The 20,441-nt window shown below is 33.1% G+C and overlaps 2 protein-coding genes across 8 annotated transcripts; one reads left to right on the top strand and one right to left on the bottom strand.

Annotated features, from left to right (window-relative positions):
• Positions 1 to 1,549: 1,549 nt before the first annotated feature.
• On the top strand, positions 1,550 to 9,997 carry LOC25481902 (probable E3 ubiquitin-protein ligase RZFP34). 7 transcript variants are annotated; one of them, XM_039831921.1, is made up of 14 exons: positions 1,550 to 3,581; positions 3,678 to 3,824; positions 4,031 to 4,261; positions 4,351 to 4,438; positions 6,799 to 6,858; positions 6,973 to 7,005; positions 7,082 to 7,174; positions 7,436 to 7,513; positions 7,669 to 7,712; positions 8,360 to 8,400; positions 8,510 to 8,592; positions 8,845 to 8,936; positions 9,023 to 9,134; positions 9,549 to 9,803. In XM_039831921.1, exons 3-14 carry the CDS (start codon positions 4,095 to 4,097, stop codon positions 9,657 to 9,659), a joined length of 1,002 nt encoding a protein of 333 aa, XP_039687855.1. In that variant the 5' UTR covers positions 1,550 to 3,581; positions 3,678 to 3,824; positions 4,031 to 4,094; the 3' UTR covers positions 9,660 to 9,803. The 7 variants fall into 7 exon arrangements, with proteins under 7 accessions (XP_039687855.1, XP_024630998.1, XP_024630997.1 ...); XM_024775230.2 differs by lacking the exon at positions 3,678 to 3,824 and having other exon boundaries at positions 1,550 to 1,738; XM_024775229.2 differs by lacking the exon at positions 3,678 to 3,824 and having other exon boundaries at positions 1,550 to 1,908.
• A 7,092-nt stretch (positions 9,998 to 17,089) lies between these two features.
• LOC25481901 (FCS-Like Zinc finger 10) lies at positions 17,090 to 20,006 on the bottom strand. The gene is made up of 3 exons (XM_013610311.3): positions 19,851 to 20,006; positions 18,165 to 19,079; positions 17,090 to 17,705 (listed from the first exon to the last, which is right to left on the bottom strand). The coding sequence occupies exons 2-3, from the start codon at positions 19,049 to 19,051 to the stop codon at positions 17,555 to 17,557; spliced, it is 1,038 nt and encodes a 345-aa protein (XP_013465765.1). The 5' UTR covers positions 19,052 to 19,079; positions 19,851 to 20,006; the 3' UTR covers positions 17,090 to 17,554.
• Positions 20,007 to 20,441: the final 435 nt, after the last annotated feature.

The following is a 20,441-nucleotide window of genomic DNA, read 5'->3' as shown; positions in this document are numbered from 1 at the left end:
TATTTAGTGACACGACAACGATTGTTTTAACGGCATAAAGAGTGCCCCGATTCTTGCCCTTCCTGTGAGATTGATATGGAAGATGATTTCCATTTCTTTTTTTAGAAATGATATGTGTACAACCATTTACTAACAATTTTTTGACAATTTTATCTCTCATACTCACATTATCTTCTTATTCTCTCTCTTCCTTTTTTTTCTTTCTATTATTTTTGACCAATCAAAGAAGAGAAAATCAAAATTGTCAATAGAGTTGTACCAAAGAGATGTACAAATATCGCTACTCTTCTTTTTTGGGTGTGAACTAATCCAAAAACAACTGGAGTAATGCATAATTAGGTTTGATTATGCATTGTTGTCGTGTATGGTTCCATAGTGATGCAGACATCATTCATAACATTTATGTAGAAGAAGACCGAACTACTACAAGTCATGATGCCATGTTTTTTTTTACCATAGAGGAATCAATGATGCGACATACTGCTTCTGAGGCAACATTGGATAGTTTATTTCAGCATAAAGTCGTTGGCAACGAGCGATATTGACATCAAACGAGGGCAAAGCAATTTCATTACAATCGATGATTTCATAAAGATCTTGATTGAATTGTCTTTAAAAGTGATTCACACGTCTTTGTAAACGTTATTTATTCTAAACATTTAGGTGTCTATGGATTTGGCACCATTATTTCTAATATTGTTGCTATATTGTCAATCCATTTTACCTTTGAAGGTAAATTTACTATACGACAAACAAATATGATTGTCATACATACCTTTGCAAGGGCAAACATTTCATATACAAGTCACCATAGTTTTGATAATATATTCTCATTAGTATTCAATTTGCTTTGATTAATTGATATGAACTACAACTAAGCTTGTGTTTGCTTTGGTAGTTGGAATTCCACGTTACGCCAAAATCAATATATATATTAAATAGTTTAAAAAAAATGTACAAGGTAATATTGCTTGACTGATACATGGGGCTGTTGGTTCAAATCTCACCAGGTCCTTTTAGGGGATCGAACGTGTGACCTTTAATGTAGGGGATCGAACGCGTGATCTTCAATTTACTGAGGGAGCGCATAACCACTTCAACGACAATGCATTAATGGAAATATCATGCATAATATGAAATTTATATATAAACTGAGGGGTGCAGTGACCTGGAGTCTCTGAAGAGATCCGCCCCTGACTACAATTACCAACTTCTTCAAAATCAAGTTGAACTATAGAAACATGAGAATGTATCACCAAACGCCGATCCAAAGACACAAATTTGCTTTAATTAAAGAGAACTCAAAAACTCTAATTTCATAATATCTCTCCCATGTATTCCATCTTTCACTTCCACAAGCTAAATGAAATCTAGCCAACCATCTGCACAAAAATCAAGAGCAGATCTATTTCCACGTCATCCAAATTATCTGGCACGAAACACCAGATAGATATTTTTCTCTCCCTGTCACCATTAACGGATAATCATTCAATTCCTCTGTCGCTTTCACTTAAACTTTTTCATTTTCGTACACACAACACTAACTCATTTTCTAACGAACCCTCTCGAATTTCACTTCGTATATATAAACTTCTCTTATAATCGCTTTATTCTTCAATCAACATTTCTAAATCAGAAAAAGCGCGTTTCCGTAAAAAAGTGCGTTTCCTTGAAGATTGGAGATTCGTAATTAGAACAACGATCGCTCGCTGATTACGTCCGTCGTGAAGAGTTGAAAGTTCGTTGTTCCGTTACAATTCAATTTAATTTCCGTTTGTTCGTTTTTTACACTTTCTTGATTTGGACTGTGAAATCGTTTGATATTGACTGAGTGCGTGCGATTTTATATGATCATTGCGTTTTCTGTGAGTTTCAGCTTCTTTGGATTCGGTTCTGTTGTGAGATTAGGTAACGTAGTTTGGTTTTATTATTAACATTGTTATTATGATTTAGATTAGAAGCTGTTTTTGGTTGAATTTTTATTGAAGTTTTGCATATTCTGATGTGTTGATGTTGTTCTTTGTGAATTCTGTGCAATTTTGAAATTTACCTGTTTGTTGAAGTTTTGTTTTGTTTTGTTTGCTGTGGTTTTTGTTTGTTTTACTTCATATCATGTTATGTTTACGAGGTGTTTGAGGGTGTTTACTATAAAGCACCGACACAGACACCAGACACGGCACGGATCAGTGATCAGAAGTGTATAACATGGTTCATTGCTATAAGGGTATCAAGAGGTCTTGGTTTGGAGGCAATGAGTTTTTGTCTTTTAGTAGTGATCGATGGTGTCATTGATTAGCTTGTATTGAAAATTGAAATAAGAGTCCGCTCTGGAAAAGAAGTACTAAGGTTAAGCATTTAATTATGACCCAGATGGGATAAACAACTTAATTAAGCCCTTACCATGATAAGCGATTATCTTATAAAGTACAAGTTATTTCTATAACAAAAGATGATATGAAGTTGAAAGTTGAATCATATTGAACACATGATTTTAAATTGTTGCGGAGTTGAATCATATTGAACTCATGGTTTCAAATTGTTGCGGTTTAGACTTTAGAGCCCGTAATTGTGATACGAAGACATCGAAAACCTTGATGTCTCACAGTCACTGCGGTTTTTGCAAGAATTCTGTCAAGTTATGACTCAAAATTCTAGACCTGGTCCTGTTCCTATCACAGGCCTCTAGTGGTTTGTGTTGTAAAGTAATTACATATTTGCACACAATTTTTCCAGTTACATAGATGAATAACGTTAGGGAAATAATATTAATTGATATGTGAGAGCAAAATTTTTGGGAGACTCAAGGGAGATTAATTATTATATCAGTTTAGGTTATAGGTAGATAAGTCTTTCACAGGGCATCTGAAGTGGAACTACCCAGTTGTAGAATGCTTATGCTGCAGAGATATGAGTCTGTAATTTTTGGAGGGAAGCATGACCAAACAGCACCAGCAATTTTGTTTCAGATTTTGATCCATCTCCAACCGCAGGAAGCAAAAAAAAAAAAATTCCTCCTTTTAATGCCTTCCCCATCTGTATTTCTGCAGTTGCATCAAAAAGAATCTCAACAACATAGACAGCTATGTTTTTTGTCCATGCTGTCTTATTTCGTCAAGCTTGGACTAAGAGTTTGAAGCCAATTTTGAAGTTGTTGGAGCTTCGTATGGGTGGGATATCTTTTTTGCATAATTCATAGAAACTATCCATTTGTTTTTATTTGTCGGACAGCAAGAGGAATGGATTTGATGCTAGTTTGGATCGCATATAATTATTCTCTAGTCTCTTGTATACATGCCGGTTTTTGCTTCCTGCTTCCAACAGTCGTTTTCTCTACATTGGAAGACAACCCTGCTGCAAACCTTCTATGACATAAGGATTCTTTTAACCTAGTCCCTGAAGTAGTGCGAATGTTCAATTTGTTAGTGAACACAGTTCACTTTGAAGTGACTTAGCTATTAATAAGAAAAGTGTTATAGTGTCCCAAGCGATTTTACCATGGTACAGACTATATGGAGTGACAATATATATGCTTTTGGTAAGTTTCGGTCTCTGGAGGAATCAACGCTGAACTGCATTTTAAGGTAGGTTCGCCCTTTGTGGATAATAAAATAAACACAAATACTATGTTTTGTTATCTGAGATGCATTTGATTGAGTGATTTATTGCTTTCAAAATAGGTTGAAGTTTCTAATGGTTTGGTCCACTATAGTTGGATTTTGTTCTGGGAGTTCTTCAAGGAATCAAGTGGTCGTTCAATGCTAATTGTATTTACTGCCGAAGGCTGTGAAAAACCCCACTGCTACATTCTAATATGTGGAATTCTTGTATGTACACTTGTCTTGTTGTGTTCCTCTCTTGGGGTAGTGGTGATCGGAGCCTCATAATACGATTTTGTGTTGCTGATTACAATTGGCCTGCGGCAGTATGCAAGAAATCAACAATGTGTTTGGTGTTTACCTGGCTTGATGGGGTGACTAAATATGACTTGTAGATGTTTTAGGATTATTTCTAAATTTGTTCGTACATGCAGGTCCTTAAGCTTACTGCCTATTTCTAGATCTAGTTGATAATCTTATTTGAGGATAGCTTGTATCATGGGCGAGGTGGCAGTGTTGCATTCTGAGCCTCTGCAATTTGAATGCAATGACAAGAAACATATGACCGAAGAAGGCGTTTATCCTCCAAAATCAAATCCGGAATCCTTGCCTGGAGAAGAATCAAGTACATATGATTTGCAGGAGAAGGGATATATGGAACATGGGTAATTTCTTGTTCGTATGCTCTTTTCTGCTTTTCAAATTTTTGCATTTCTTGCTCTCTTTTTTCCATAAAATTAGACTTTATTTGCAGATGCCAACACTACCGGAGAAGATGCCGAATCAGGGCCCCCTGTTGCAATGAGATTTTTGATTGCCGCCATTGTCACAATGAGGCAAAAGTGAGTATATGCCCAATATATTTTTTATAATAATATGTTACATATTTTAAATCTATGATTGTTGCTTAAATGATATGGTTCCATCTTATTTCATATTTATATATAGCCAATCCTTTCCTCAATTGTCACTGTCATTCATTGGTTTTATGTGGCATAGACGGTATGTATATGAACACACCGGTGTTTTCAATCGCAGAGAGAGAAATGAGATCTATGAAATCTAATATTTGAAATAAAAACTATGTGAGTATCATAAAATGAATAATCATTATGAAAAGACAAAATTATACTTTCATATTGTTAAATTTGTTACGAACCTTGCAATTTATCCCTAAAATCATCTTTCATTGGAAACTAGTTCATGAACTTAGTCGTAAAATTTGATTCTTAATTTAAGAAATTTGCTTGCGCATGTTTGGACAAATGAATAATCATTACGAAATGACAGTGGTAATCTATCTACTTGAAAAATAAGTCTGCTTATAAAGGAGACATATATTTTATTCTTTCATGAAACAAAGTACATAAAGATATGCGGAAAATAATTAAAAACTAAAACAACAAAACAACAACAAGGACATTAAATCATAGAGTGACCATGAAAACATGATGTCATGTCACAAAATGTGCCTTATATGAGACATAAATCTTAAAGGGGGAGATTCAAGTTGAGTTCCTCCGAGGTTGATTGAGTTGATGATGAGGGCACATTGGGATTTGCCTGAATTATGCCTTCTCCAGTAGGATCACGAGATAATAATGGAAGAGCATGAGAATGAATTTGATTGATGAAAGTTCTCGCTGCACCCTCAGCCAATGGAGGAGTTTGATTAGCTTGAGCAAAAAGTCCCAAACCCGAAGTGTTTGACTTTTTTGGAATTGGCAATTCAGCATTTTGACCTACACGCCAAAAATTAGTCATCCCAAATTGTGGTGTTGCGAGGGGTGAATTTGGCATATGCATCCCTCCATAGCCACCAGAAGGTGAACCAAGCCAAGAAGGCAAGGTATTGTTCACATGGGCGCCAAGTGGGTTTGGCAAGTTAGCACTACAGAAATTTGGATGCCCCTGATAGGGAGTAGGACTTGAAAATGGACGAGGGTATAGTTGATTAGTAGATACCATCCTTCGGAGTAAATCTATCTCTTTCCTTTTGTCTTCCTGTTTTTTTAAGATCCGGTCACGCGTATGACCGTTTTGGTGTCCTCCAAGAGCCTGATAAGTGGAGAATTTCCTGTCACAGTACTGACAGGGGAATTCCTTCACGTCTTTCTCAGGTAAAGGTTCATCAGCAGCATTCTGAAATGAACGTGAAGGTTCGCCCTTCTCCAAGGCTTTGGAAGTGGGCATTGGGTGGAAGCCAAGCCTTAGGGTCAGCAAATCCTCAACCTCTGATTCAGAGGTTGGTGGTATTGCCTTTGGCTCCTTCTCTGATTTTGACTCTGGCTCCGGCTTCTCCATCATTTTGCGCTTGAGGTTTTTGTCCCCAGCATTTCCGATGGAAATTCTCTCAGCCATTTTTGAAAGACCAAAAAATAGAGATTTGAAAGTTTTACTGTGAAAACAAACTTGTGTGGTTTCATGATTTGCTCAAGGGGGGCATTTATTATTGGAATAAGACCGTTGAATGTGCTATACAAGGAAAAAAAAAATCTAAGTAAAAGCATATTTTATTGTCAATCTAGAAGCGTGCTTGTAAGGAAATATACACGGCACGAGCGATCACGTGACCTGAGATTATTTTAACTTTTATATACTAAGTTATATCTTAAATACATGTATTAAGATTATTATATATTAAAAATAATTACAGCTTTTAAGGAAGGTATACACCATTTGTTAAGGTCGGTCAAACATGCAACAATGCGTCGTGAGAATATTTTAACTATTATATATTAAATATATGTATTAAGATTATTATATATTAATTAAAAAAAATATTGTCAAAGATAAGTTAGTATAGTTTTTCTTGTTCATTCTATTGGTTTTCCGCTACTACAGTGCTATAGCACCCCTATAGCCGCTATTTGACAATATATTCTGCTAAATAGCACATTGTGGAAAAATTATGATTTGTATGAACTTTGCTATACTATAACCGCTACTTAACAACACTAACAACTTCTAAATTAGTCATAGTGAAAATTTAATTGTAATTGGTTTCTATTTGACTTGACCTTGTTATTATGGCAGTCCATTGTTTTTCCGATTTTCATCATGAAGTGATCTGTCACTTTCTACTTGAGTTTTACTTTCACTTTAGAAGTATGGCTTCAGAGTGTCCCATGACGGCTAATTCTTGCGTTGGCAGTATTCTTAATTTTGGGGTACTTAATTTTGTTATAATGCTTTTTTGCAGAATGATATCAACGTAGATTATAAGCATAGACACGACATGCCTCGACACCAAGTCAAACAGGTATTCTTATTTACTTGGACGTCCTTAATTTGAATATCCACAATTTTTTTAACCTTTTCCTGTTTTGTGCTCAATGCCCTCCGTAATGCTAATAAAAAAATTTGATGCATACAGGTGATATGTTCACTTTGTGGTGCTGAACAAGAGGTGGGTTAGAGTTTTTTTTTTTCAATATTTTTGCTATTTTAGTGTTGTGACACTGATATAGAATTTATTTATAAAGGTCGATGTAAATATCGGTTTGAGAAGAGTTGAATCTTTATTATCTGCAATCTGTAATGAAGAAAGAAAATCTCTCTGCATAGATTATATACATGTAAGCACATGCATAAAGAAAATAATATGGTGCATTTGTTAAGCTTATTACTGTCAGGAGGTTCTTCCAGGTGTTGTGGTTGTGAGATATTTCCTAGAGCAATAGATCTTATGCTGCTTGAAACTGTTTTTGATGATTTTGTTTGTTCAATAAATCAATGTATCAGCTACAATGATATATGGAATTTTACCGTATGCACTCTGCTTTGAACGTCTGAAGCTAAGTTCTTTTCTTGTGCTGATTTTTACTACTTAATTTCAGGCACAGCAAAATTGCGTTAATTGTGGTGTTTGCATGGGCAAGTACTTTTGTGATACATGCAAGCTCTACGACGATGATGTGAGTATTGATTCTAGGAACAAGATTCCTTTTTCCTTTGATATTGTGCTCTAGATATACTCTCTCTTAAATGATTGCTTGTGAAGCATAGACCAGTGAGTCTATAACTGCAATTTTAGATTAGTAAACTATCTTATTCCTTTTAAATGATGCAGATATCTAAGCAGCAGTACCATTGTAATGGCTGTGGAATTTGCAGGTATGAATTGATAACCTGGTTTTGTAGTCTGGAACATAACAAATTGCATCATTATGAGGGATGGCAACATGTTTCAACGGGGGCTCACTTTTTTTCATTTTGTTTTTCAGTCTACTTTATTATAGGAAAATGCTAACACATGCCCTAAGGGCATATGTTAACGAACTTAATATAGTAAAGTTGTCTTAAAAATCTTGCATTCAATATTTTATAAGTCAAAAAATTGTTTTTACCAATACAAAATTTCTCCTTTTGGAATCTTTAACATGTGCCCTTAGGGCACAAGTTAGCAAGACCCTTTTCTCTTTTTGGAATCCTTAACATGCACCCTTAGGGCACAAGTTAGCAAGACCCTTTATTATAAAATTTACATGTCATATTGGCACTTCCACATCCACCCAAAATAGTTTCTCATTTGGACCTTAACTAAACTAGCCTAGCACTTAGCTTTATCCTGATTTAATGGATCTTTTGGAAAAATGAAAATGCAATGCCGTATCTGTTCTTGTACAATTTTTAACTATTTGCATATAACTTTGATTGCATTTTTGTTAGATACATTTTGAAGCTTTAGTGTACTTTACTTTTTATTGCCTTGGTTTTGTGTCAGAACTCAAACTGATTGATTTTGTTATATCTTTGCGCAGAACTGGCGGACAAGAGAATTTCTTCCATTGTAATAAGTGTGGTAAGTGATATCACTTTTTTTCCTATGTTTTTTGCTTAGTTCTTTAAGTAGCAATGCGGTAATTATGAAATGTAGTACTTATTTGACATCCATGGTTTTTTTGGCATAGGTTGTTGCTACTCAACTCTGCTGAGAGACAGTCACCCCTGTGTGGAAGGAGCAATGCATCATGATTGCCCTGTTTGTTTTGAGGTAACATTTACAACTTTCATGGTTTAGAACCAATTAAATAAACTTCGAATAAGTACTTACAAGAAAAGACTTATTCAAAGAATCCTGTAATAGTTATGAATTGTGTTAACTTTCTTCTGCTTGTAAGGATTATTAGATTATTATATCAGTCAGTGAAGAGTTGTAAATATTTTAATTAGAGCTAATATCATTATAACTGCTTTTTAAATTGCTGGAATCTGATACATGTGGTGCCAACATTGATGAATGCAGTATTTGTTTGAATCAAGAAATGATGTCATTGTTATGCCGTGCGGACATACAATCCATAAAAGCTGTCTGAATGAAATGAGAGAACATTTCCAGTGAGTGCTCACAGAGCTCCAAGTCTACTTTTTTCTTCATCTCTTTCTGAATATTGTCTTTATTCTTGTATTTGATTGTGTATCAGGTTCACATGCCCTCTCTGTTCAAAGTCGGTCTGTGATATGTCAAAGGTTTGGGAGAAATTGGACATGGAGATTTCCGCTACACCAATGCCTGAGCCATATCAAAACAAAATGGTCAGTTCTTTTTCTTTTTTTTCCCCTATCTGATGGTTGTTTATGGGTATGCTTACGGGTATCTGCACAGAATAAGTAGTTGTTGTATGTTTAATGTTGCCTGTACGCATATGAAGTTGGTCTGTTGGTTTCTTAATCTTTGGCAAATGAATTTGGTTTGTTGGTTTCTCAATTTTTGGCGAATTAAAAGGACTCTACATGTTATTCATACTGAAGTATTATGTAATACGTGTTTGTATCAAGGATGTCTTATTGGTGCTATGGAGGTATATATGGTGATTGATGAAATAGTGGTTACTAGAGTCTGATTTAGCCTTCTCCTCCTTCAGTATGCACCTAGAAGCATAGACTTGCGGTTTATTTTATTGGCATCTTAAATCCAAGGACACTAATAGCATTATCCTTTACACGCAGGTTTGGATCCTGTGCAATGATTGTGGAAAAACCTCTAATGTCCGGTTCCATTTTGTAGCGCAAAAATGCCTCAACTGCAATTCCTACAACACACGACAAACACGAGGCTGAACGCATGACACTAATTATGTATTGGTTCAATGAAATGGAAGTTTCCATTTCATCTCATTTTATTTGTCATGAAGGCAGTGGTACTTGATGCTGTTGTCTCTTGGCTACAAGGATGATGTACACTTGGAATTTCAACGCGCCTAGACACATTGGAATAGTGATTGTTCAGTTTGATTTTAGGTTGGGGAGTAATCTGTTGTTTGATGGATTCGGGTTAGGGCAAGTAGTTGAAATTTCGTGGCTTTCATTAATGTATTAATGTGAAATATTTTCAATTATTTGAACTATATGCAATTATACAGTATCTTTGCACTTTCAACTATATGCAAATTTGCTGCCTATCCATTTCATGTTGACGCGTTAGCCTTTTCTTGTTGGTTTTTGCACTTTGATTTATAATAATTTCTAGTTGTTGTGTGAACAAATGGCATCCTTTGCCTGAACAGGTTTGAACTGCAAACCTGTCGGTTTTGACAGATTCACTGTTTTAGGGTGGTTCTGCCTGTTCGTATGGGGTTCTTGCCATTTCGGTTGCAAGGGCTTCAGTATTGCAGCAACATCGTTGCTGGTTGGTCCGGTAGTCTTAGAACCATGTCCGGTTATCACCAACATGTATTTTGCACTTATTCACTGGGGTACAAAAATGAAGGATCTCGTAAAAAAATTATTATTATCTTAATTCCTAAGCCACCATCTAATATAACATCACAAACCTTATCTTGATTTTTGACTGCATAGTTTGCCATATACACTTATTTCTATTTTTTTTATGTACCTAAATATTCTTGTTTGGAGTTGTACCCAAAATTTCTAAATTGTTTCAATTTTTTTAAAATTTATTTGGTATAAATATCTCAACAAACATATTACTTTCATATATCCAATAAATAAATATTCCATTTCGTTTTTTAATTAACTTTTTATTATTTTTTCTGTGGAATTAATTGATGTCTAAATTAAAATAACATTTTATTTATTTACTGGAAAAATTATTTAATTCTGTATTTATTTCATTATGCACATACTCTACTTTTACTATGCAGCATAAATATTAGTTTCATTACATTTAATCTTTTTTAAATTGTTTTCGCAAAATTAGCAAATTTTGTATTTTATAATTATGTGCCTCTACTACTTACATTTTAACAATTTGTTTTGGTTAAAACCCAAGTTTTATGTATCATAGTATCTCAAATTACATATAACTTTCTATCATATCTAAATATTTTTTTAAATTTCTAATTTAACATATAATCTATAATTAACTTTTTATTTCTTATTCTTTTTTTTAAGGAATTATTTTTTTATTCTGTTTCTCATATTCTTTTAATCTAGACAACTACCTCAAGAAAGTTCCTATGTTATTTTGATATTATTCATCAAAATTTTCACTTAATTTTTTAGTCAACAAAATGTCCGTGAATTAATTAATTTTAAAGTTGCAAAGTTTATATGTTCTTAATTTTATTTTCCTATTTAATTTTTTAAAATTTATGTTTTGACATAATTATGTTCATATTTGTATTCCATTTAAAAGTTAATCAAAATTCGACAAATCCCCTTGATTTACTCTGTTTTTAACCAAATTTCTTCACATAATATAAACAAGGTGTCAAATCATGCAACTATATGTCTCTGAATGTATAGTTGTATTATTTGAACATCCATTTTATGATAACTTTTGATACAATTAAAATTGTAGGGTGAGAGAAACTTATGCAAATAAACTTATTGGTTATATGTCTTAAAATTCATACATTCCAATTATTTTGATATCACCATTTGGCTAAGTTTAAATTAATTACTTATTTTAAAATATTCTTTGAAATGAAATAATTTCAATCCAATATACTTAATATGTGAGTATTCACGCACTTATTTAATATAAAAGATGAAATTAAAACTTCAACAAATTAATATATATTTTAGCGTTCACACACTTATTTAATATAGAAGATGAAATTAAAACTTCAAAAATTAATCTATATATATGAGCGTTCACACTATTATTTAATATAAAAAATGAAATTAAAACTTCAAAAATTAATATACATGTGAGTGTTCACACACTATTTAATATAAAAAAATGAAATTAATATTTCAAAAATTAATATACATATGAGCGTTCACAGACTTATTTAATATAAAAGATGAAATTAAAACTTCATATATATATATATATATATATATATATATATATATATATATATATATATATTTATATTTATATATGAGCGTTCACACACACATTTAAAATATATATGCGAGTGTTCACACACTTATTTAATATAAAAGATGAAGTTAAAAATTCAAAAAATAATATATATGTGAGCGTTCACACACTTATTTAATATAAAATATGACATTAAAACTTCAAAAATTAATATATATGTGAGCGTTCGCACACTTATTTAATATAAAAGAAGAAATTAAAAATTCAAAGTTAATATATGTTTAACCTGAACAATGTCGGATGTCTACACCTAGACTAAGCAAAAGCAATGGTACAACATCACCCAACATATCCTTTTATATGATCTCTAATTATTATAAAAAGCAGAAATGATAAACAAACACATAATTTTGGACACAAATACAACACCATGGGTGATTTCGTAATTTTCTTTAAAAAACAAGGACAAATTTGAATTTTCAATAGAAAATGAAGAGTAATTTTGTAAATTTTCTCTCCTCTTTTCAATGTTCCCTCCTCTCAATCGCATTCTCCTCTTCTCTTTCCATCTTCTCTTTTTTGTCACCGCCGCTAACCTCCCATCTTTCCGGTCAATGTTTCCATCTCCACCTCCCGCCATTTTTCGTTCTATTTCTCCTATTCATATGTCTTCGTCTGATTTGCGTTCACTTCTCGGCGACGGTGAGTTTAACGACGACAGCAGTGAAAGGAGCTGCGATATATGGTTGATAGAGCCACGCTGCAAGAGAGATGATGGTCAGTAAGATCAACAGGCGCAGACGGCGAGTTTAACGACGGCGAGGTTAACGATCATTGATGGCAGAGAAAGCGATGACGGGGAGATGCGAGAAAGGAGGTGTGAAATCTGGTATTGAAGCCGACAGAGACGAGGAGGGGTGACTGAGGTGGAAGGCGAATGAAGGAGGGGCGACTGGAGGTGATCTGTCTCGCTGCCGACAAAGGTGGATGATGAGATTGGCTTAGTTCGGTTACAAGGAAGGAGGAGAAGGAAAGAAAAAAAATTGAACGATGTCGTATTTTAGTCCAAAATGGTGTGTCCAGTTATCATTGTTGTATAAAAAGTGGTGACTATTGCCAACCACGGGGTGATTAGTCTTATATGATAGTATCTAATTATGATAAAAATATAAATATGTAATTGTTGTTTTTTATGTGATTAAATTGAATTGAATAATTATATATAATAAAATAAAAATTTAGATAAAAATAATCGTATAAATAATTATGTGAAAATAAGCAGAATTAACTTGACATACTTATAACATTTTAAAAAAAAAAATTGAGACATTGAAAAATATGCAAGAGGGAGATATTTTGGCAGTTTGCTTGATTAAATTTACATTTTAACCATATTTTTAATTATTATCCCCTCTCTTTTTTTCCGTGTCACTTTTATCACGTAAAAAAAAACCGTCGCATTTGTAGAGAAAATTTGTTCCGAGTCATTTGTCATTTTTAAATTATTTCAATACAATATTAATTATTACTTTATCAACAATCTTAATTATTTTCTATAGTTATATTTTTTTAGTTAACTAAATAAATGATTGTTGTAAAGCATCCACGACCCTCACATTTGAGGTCTTAAACGGGTCACACATGGAAACATCACTTTTTTATTATTTTTTAATAATAGTATCTAATAGGTACTCAACCACTCCAATGTAAATCCACTATCAAAAGGTCTAAATGGGGGTCCCACCAGTAACTATTTATTAATGAAAAGCAACAAAAGCAATTAATTTATTGAAAAGTGGGGTGGGGTCAACTTAAGATTGGGGGTCTTACGTGAGACCCTGGGTCTTAAGAGAGCCCCACTTTTTTTCCCACATTAGGGGTACCTATTAGGTACCGGATCTTAATCGGTAAAGACCCTACCAATGTGGATGCTAAACCCACTTGAGTTGTCATGGTGGTGTTGGCTTAAGACCATTGAATGTGTTCCTCCTCTAGATATTGGGTCTCTAGTTCGGTTCTTTTCGGTGTTAATTTGAGTGGGTTAATAATTGCGATCACAAAAAAAATGATCGTTATATCATTTAATATTGAATGTAGGAAACTGAATCCTCTCCTGTATTTTATCTACTTTGTCTTGTCTTGTCAAATTTTTTATGTTGTCCTATGGATCCAACAGTTAAAATAAAAAAGATAAAATAATATAAAGCAATATTAAAAGATCGGGATCAAATAATGTGAGACTACTTATATATCCAACAAAGAAATGTGAGACGGTTTCGGCCACTCTGTTGGCCGATCAAGCCGATTGTGTGGCCTTCGATCGACGGCAGGGAGAGGGAAAAATCCACAACATGACCTTTTCTCTAGTTGTTGTGTCACCAAAGCTCTTGTGGATGCTCTTTTACCAATTTTTTTGTAGTTGTGGTTCTAGGTTCTTATTTTCCCTTTCAACTTGTGTGATTACCGATGAAGGTTGTAAGATTATTGACGACTTAATAATTGTTTATAAATCAATGAAGGTTGGCTCAATTAATAAAGAGTTGATTTAGTGAACACATAGATAATTTGTAAGTACCTTTGCTAACACTCATTGAACCTTGAGATATGTCCTGATCTTGATGAACACTTAAAAGTTCGCCTCATCTATATTTTTTTTATAAAAAAAAAAAAAAAAAAAAAGTAATTGTATGCTTGTAAAAATTCTAGAGACAGCTAAAAAATATAGAGAAACCAAGTATGAGCAAATTTTAACATCATTGTTACCAAAAAAAATTCAACATCCCCCAAAATGCAATGACCAACAATAGCATAGTCATGTTATTGAGAAGTACAATTGAAATGAGATATTACAATTTATACATGTTTCACTCTTTTAACAATAAGTCTTCTTTACATATTAATTCCATAGTAGTTTGAAATGGAGCAAGAGTTATGCAAGCTTGGATTTCACAACGTAGGGGAACCTTGACGCACGGACGGGCGATAAAGGTGTGGAACAGAACCAATGTTGTGTGCCAATAAACATCTACCTTTCGTCTGTATTGTGCATTTATTTATTTATTTAATGGATCTTCGAACTTGATTGAAAGCCAATATTAATGCGTTTTTCGAAAGGGGTCTTTTGTGTGGGACGAATCCTATTAGGCAAAACTCATCTATGGTTGAACATCTTTTCATGATTTCCGAGATAATCGTAGTCTTTCGCAAGGTTAACAATCATCAAATTATGAAAATGGAGGCAGGAGTTCAAAGCTGAGAAGATTGTTCCACTGCCAAAAGAGCAAAAAAAAGATCAATATTACTTCAAACACAAATAATTAGAGTTTGAAATACTATACTACTAATCTTGTACTACTTTAGAAACATGTTTTTGCAGTATGATTATTCATTGTTTAAGTTCCTTGCGTTTCATCATTTTTTTATATGCTCTCTATGCCTGCATTTTACGTTAGATTATTAAGATTCAATAAAAAAATCCTTGTAAGCCCTCGTTGCTTCTCTGCATTTATTCTTGTATTCCTTTGAGAACTATCTATGATTAAAGTTTACCGTTTTTTAGTCTTCTTGAGTATTACTGCTAAACTGTGGACTTCAAAAGACAAGTGAAAATGTAGCTTGGTTGACAAATTGAACTTTATAGTACAAAATGACAAATTGATGTAATGTAACCCTAGCCTTGCATATTGGAAACACCGCTACTAATAGAGTTGAATCTGCTCATGGTAGGTTGAAAAAAACAATTGACGGATAGTTAAGTGAGATTTGGTCAGAGGTTGAGAAGTGATGAACAATATGATGAAATTGCAGTTCACGAAGATATAGGCCTCTTTGAAAGGAGTTTACCTATTTTGGCACATAGATACCGTACCGAGATAATTTCTTATACTCGAGTTTTGTGTATAAGATTTCTAGAGCTGACATGAATTTACAGTTTTTACCATTCTATTATCTCACCCCATTTCAAGCATGGCTCCTCTCCAAACTTTTGTGAAATTCAAGTATTGCAGACAACTCAAACTGATGTTGAGCTGAAGAGTACTTTTAACCATTTCTTTCATTTAGCTCATGACGATCAGACAGTGTCCTTGATTGCACATCGTCCCTTACATAACTCTTACGCATCAAAACGACAAGGGTTTCGTACATCATTACGGTGATGGTGATGTAGTACGATCCATGTTTTCGACCAATGAGGGTGAAGAATGATTGATCTATTTGTACGTCCATTAAACATGAGCTCTTGTAATTTCATTCCATTATGTTATGTTTTGATGTAGTGTTTCTTTAACTTGTTGTGTTGTGATCACTGTCATATATTGTCTGACCGCATTGGAGAATGAAAACCACAAGGATCAAATGGTCAAGAGGCTAAAAAGATAAAACGAATTATAGAAACTCATGGTTATGTTATGTTTCTTAGATGAGAGTTGAGAAATTGTGTTAATGATGGTTCTTCTTGCATTGCATGTACACCAACCCTTAATTAGGCACAGATCAAGTGTTTTTAGAAATATTGGGTACTGGAAAGAAGGTATGAGATGATTAAAAAATTGAATGAATAGGGGGACCCAGCTAAGCCAAAAAGGTCAACTTGGTCGGACCACTTTAATTTGTTTTTGGAAATTGTTCTTTAGGCATATAGCAATTGTTCACAAGCACCGCCTCTCAACAATAGTTAACTATCATTCGCTCTTAAACGGTAGAGTACTTAACTCTCGTTATTATAAAATTATAGGGGAAAAGCTGGAAAAACTAAGCAAAAGGTGCTTAAATAACAATTTTCTTTGTTGTTGCAACCAAGGTCTGGAATACTTTTCAAAAACTATTTACATTGTTTTTCTTTCCTTTTACTTTTCATCATTACCAAACATAAAAGAATAAAATATTCGTTGACACTATTTTTCACTTCAGTTTGAACTTTGAATTTGCCTTCTATTCAAAATCTCTTTCTGTATATTGATCAAAATGAAATACTACCAACTGGTCTCCACTTACACAATGATAAACTGAAAACTCTTAGCAAAAGATAAACTGAAAACTAATTTCTACCAATACACCTAAGTTAGGTACAACTGACTTGTCCATCATTAATAATTCGAGAAAATAATAAATTTACAACTATTTGAATAGTGCACCAAGGTCACTTGTTAGTATTTTCCATATAACTAATCAAATATATTGGACACAGTTTTAATCTGAGGCGTCGGTCCTATATAGGTTTGTGAAAGCTCAATCAATCCAGGCCAAGAGGACCAAATCAATTAATATTCCGATTTACACTCCAAAAATCATTGGAAACAGTTTCAGATACATTACAATAGTCATATATAAGATCCAAGTCAAAAACTTGTTAAGGTTGCATACATAGATTCTTACACACATAAAGTAGTAAAGAAACTAGAACAAAAGGGTAAGCCAAGAAAAATGAGCTTAAACCCTTTAATTTATGCATTTTCAAAAAGCATACATAACCTATCATATAATTTCATAACATAACATATAGTATCATAAAGTCATATAACAAAACCAAATCTAGCTGAAGAGAGTCACCATCCACCGAGACCATGAAAGCCAAAATAAAAAAACAATGGCAAACGCAATGATGTACAAAAAAAAAATCATCCATGGCTGCTAAAGTTCATAAAAACAGCTCTTTCTCAACAGATGATTTTATGCGTCTACTTATTTCATGGACTCGGTGATAATGGAAGAAAAAACCTCTCTATACAGCAGTGAAGATGCCAGATCCAAAATGTTCTTCACCAGATTCCAACTCTATAGAGTTTTCAGGTGGTTCATTGGATTTCTCTAGCTCCTCATCAATCATAATCTCAAAAGCACGGCAAGCTAAACTGCAAAATGACTTTTCACCTCTGCAAGATGTCAAAGAAGCCTATCTTAGTATCAAAGTTTGATATATCAAATATACATTTAAAACCAAGATCGCAATCTGAGCTTCGACATCAATGTTATTAATGTCATCACAGCCAATGAAGGCCATTTTAAACCGCAATTCTCAAGGATGGAGGCTGCAACAGATGCATTTCTCTGCAGTTTTGACTGTGATACTTAAGGATCACAATGCGACGGCAATTGTTATCACAATTTAAAGAATAAACCACCTATAGAAATATAAAAAATAGTCCCTAAATTATTTCTAATCCATCAAACCTGAGCTATCAATAATAGTTTATGGAGTATTTATTATATTTCTATAGTTCACGGACCAAACTGTAGAGAGAGTAATAATTTAGTGAGTGACCAAATTGATGGTTACACCGGTTTAAAACATTAGTCAAAAAGGAAGAGTTGCAACAATGTTAATAATTTACCTGTATATGTAAATATCTTTCCCCTCATCCAATTTCTTGTTGCAATGATTGCAGAAAGTTAAAAACTCAGCAGACGGAAATTGGTTCGGGGTCTCTAATCTGCCAACCACAGGAGAAGACGAACCCTCCTCTTCATTCTTATTTTGATGTTTTTTAACATCATCATCAGCATGAACTTCTAAGATGCAGTCACAGAAAATATGTGTTTTCTTCGGATTAGGACCGTGTGAAATCACACATGTATAGTCCTCAGAGTTTTCAATCTCACTTGCAGATAGCGACACAGGTAACAATGTGTTTGGAAAACTCACTGGTTTCAAACAAAAATTCTCACATTTTGAATCAAACTTAGAATTTTTAATTGGACTATATAAGTCCAATGAACAAGACATTGATTTTCCAAAGGGCAACTCATGTTCAAGCAATGGTTCACCAATTTCAAAAACAACATTAGACTCACCCTTATGGAAAACAGAATTATTTTTAGTATAAGGAAGCTTAAAAAAATCTTTAGGTAAGGATTTAGAAGCCATAACAGAATCCAAACAGTGATTACAATTAGTGACTTTGGTAATCATTTGAGGACTAGGATTAGGACTGAAACTACCCTTGTTAAACTCAGATGACAAAAGAACATTCCTAGAAAATTTAGAACAATCTTCCAAAGAATCTATGATACTTAAACCAACTTTGGTACAGTTCCAACCCCTTTTTTGTCCTTGATTAGGTGGTGATGTTCTTAAAGTGTTACCTCTATTTGAAAGCAAAGTAACATCATCTAGTGGTGAAGTGGGGCTTCTAAGGGAATCAGAATCCATTCCAAGTCCCACATACAGAAGAGGAGCTTTGAAAATTGATTTTCTTTTCTCATTGCTTCCTAAAGCCATTTCACAAGTGTCTTCTTTCTCACAACACCTAATCAAAACACCACATTTTTGTTCATACAAAGGACATTATAAATTAAAATCAAAGTATAATGCTACATGCATGTGCATATTGGTATGAGTAATATCAAAGGTAAAGATTTTTAGACTTTGAATGCAAAACAAAAATTAGGTATCAAAGGTAAAGTCTTATAAAGTATACAATTTGGGAAAAACTTAATTAGGAAGAAAAACAAAACAAAATCAAATCAAAAAAACAAAAACAGACATAAAAACAAAACTTTATCTGATTAAACAAAATATTTCATTCCACTGCATCAAACCCACAAATGCAAGAAGAAAAATACAAAGGAAATTAATTTATCATTATTCATATAAACAACCTCAAAAAAAACATTTTTTTAAAAACCCAAATGAGGAATCATAAAAAGGATAAAATAAGGAATTTAATTTATCATTATTCATACAAACAACCTAAAAAAACATTTTTTGAAAAAACCCAAATAAAAATAGAATAAAAAACAGTTTTTTTTTTTTTTACAAAACAAAAAAAAAAATACTATAAGTTGAAAATAAAGCAATGCTATGAATAATAAAATAAAAAGGATAAAATGAAGAATCTGAGAGATAGGTAAAGAAAAACACTCCAAATTTTTTAAAAAATCAAAAATAAACATTAATTAAAAATGTTGTACAATGCATTAAATTATAGAACAAAGGAAATTAATATAATATGAATAGTGATAATAATGAAAATGAAGAAAAAAAAGGCCTGGGAAAAATGGATGAAGAACCAACTAACCTGGGTTTTCTCTCTAGAAGCTTTGAGAGAAATGAAATTGAAATGCAGTAATAATAAAATGTGAAAGTTGTGAAGTGGAGAGAGACAACAATAGTGTACTATCACTATGAATTTTGTTTGGTACAATTTCACTTTCTTTGCGCGTTACTACATAGTACTTTTGTTTGCCGTGTAACATACAAAAATGGTCTTAACTTTCACTTTGATGCTGACATATGTTGAATTCTTGTGTCATCATGCCACGTAACCATAAAGTTCATTTTATTTTTCAACTTATTTTTTAATAATAGTTTTTTTTTTTGACAAAATAAATATATTCATTCATTCAAATTGAAATATTACATCGATATAATGTCGCTAAAAACAAAAAGGATGAATATGTGGACAGCTCACAACATCCATGTTAATAGCATAAAACGGCAAAGTACAAATGCCTACAAATATGACTATGTTTAAATCTCCTGAATAACCATGTTTACGGATCTGCAATGTGGATAACGTCAAAGTCATTGATTAGATATACACTGGATTAGAAAACAAGAAAAACAAACAATGTCGCACAAAGACGACGAACAACCAACGTCACACGAA

This window comes from Medicago truncatula, chromosome 1, assembly GCF_003473485.1.
Source record: "Medicago truncatula cultivar Jemalong A17 chromosome 1, MtrunA17r5.0-ANR, whole genome shotgun sequence".
Taxonomy (NCBI): Eukaryota; Viridiplantae; Streptophyta; class Magnoliopsida; order Fabales; family Fabaceae; genus Medicago; species Medicago truncatula.
The sequence above is the reverse complement of the archived record's forward strand: the minus strand, read 5'-3'. Positions and strand labels throughout refer to the sequence as shown.

Bases quoted from the DNA above. Each gene is read 5' to 3' on its own strand.
- LOC25481902 (XM_024775228.2), top strand. From the start codon at position 4,095: ATGGGCGAGGTGGCAGTGTTGCATTCTGAGCCTCTGCAATTTGAATGC. The intron at 4,262-4,350 runs GTAATTTCTTGT...CTTTATTTGCAG, and splicing joins AAGGGATATATGGAACATGG to ATGCCAACACTACCGGAGAA. The intron at 7,514-7,668 runs GTGAGTATTGAT...TAAATGATGCAG, and splicing joins GCAAGCTCTACGACGATGAT to ATATCTAAGCAGCAGTACCA.
- LOC25481901 (XM_013610311.3), bottom strand. From the start codon at position 19,051: ATGGCTTTAGGAAGCAATGAGAAAAGAAAATCAATTTTCAAAGCTCCT. The intron at 17,706-18,164 runs GTAAATTATTAA...GACATCTTGCAG, and splicing joins AAAGATATTTACATATACAG to AGGTGAAAAGTCATTTTGCA.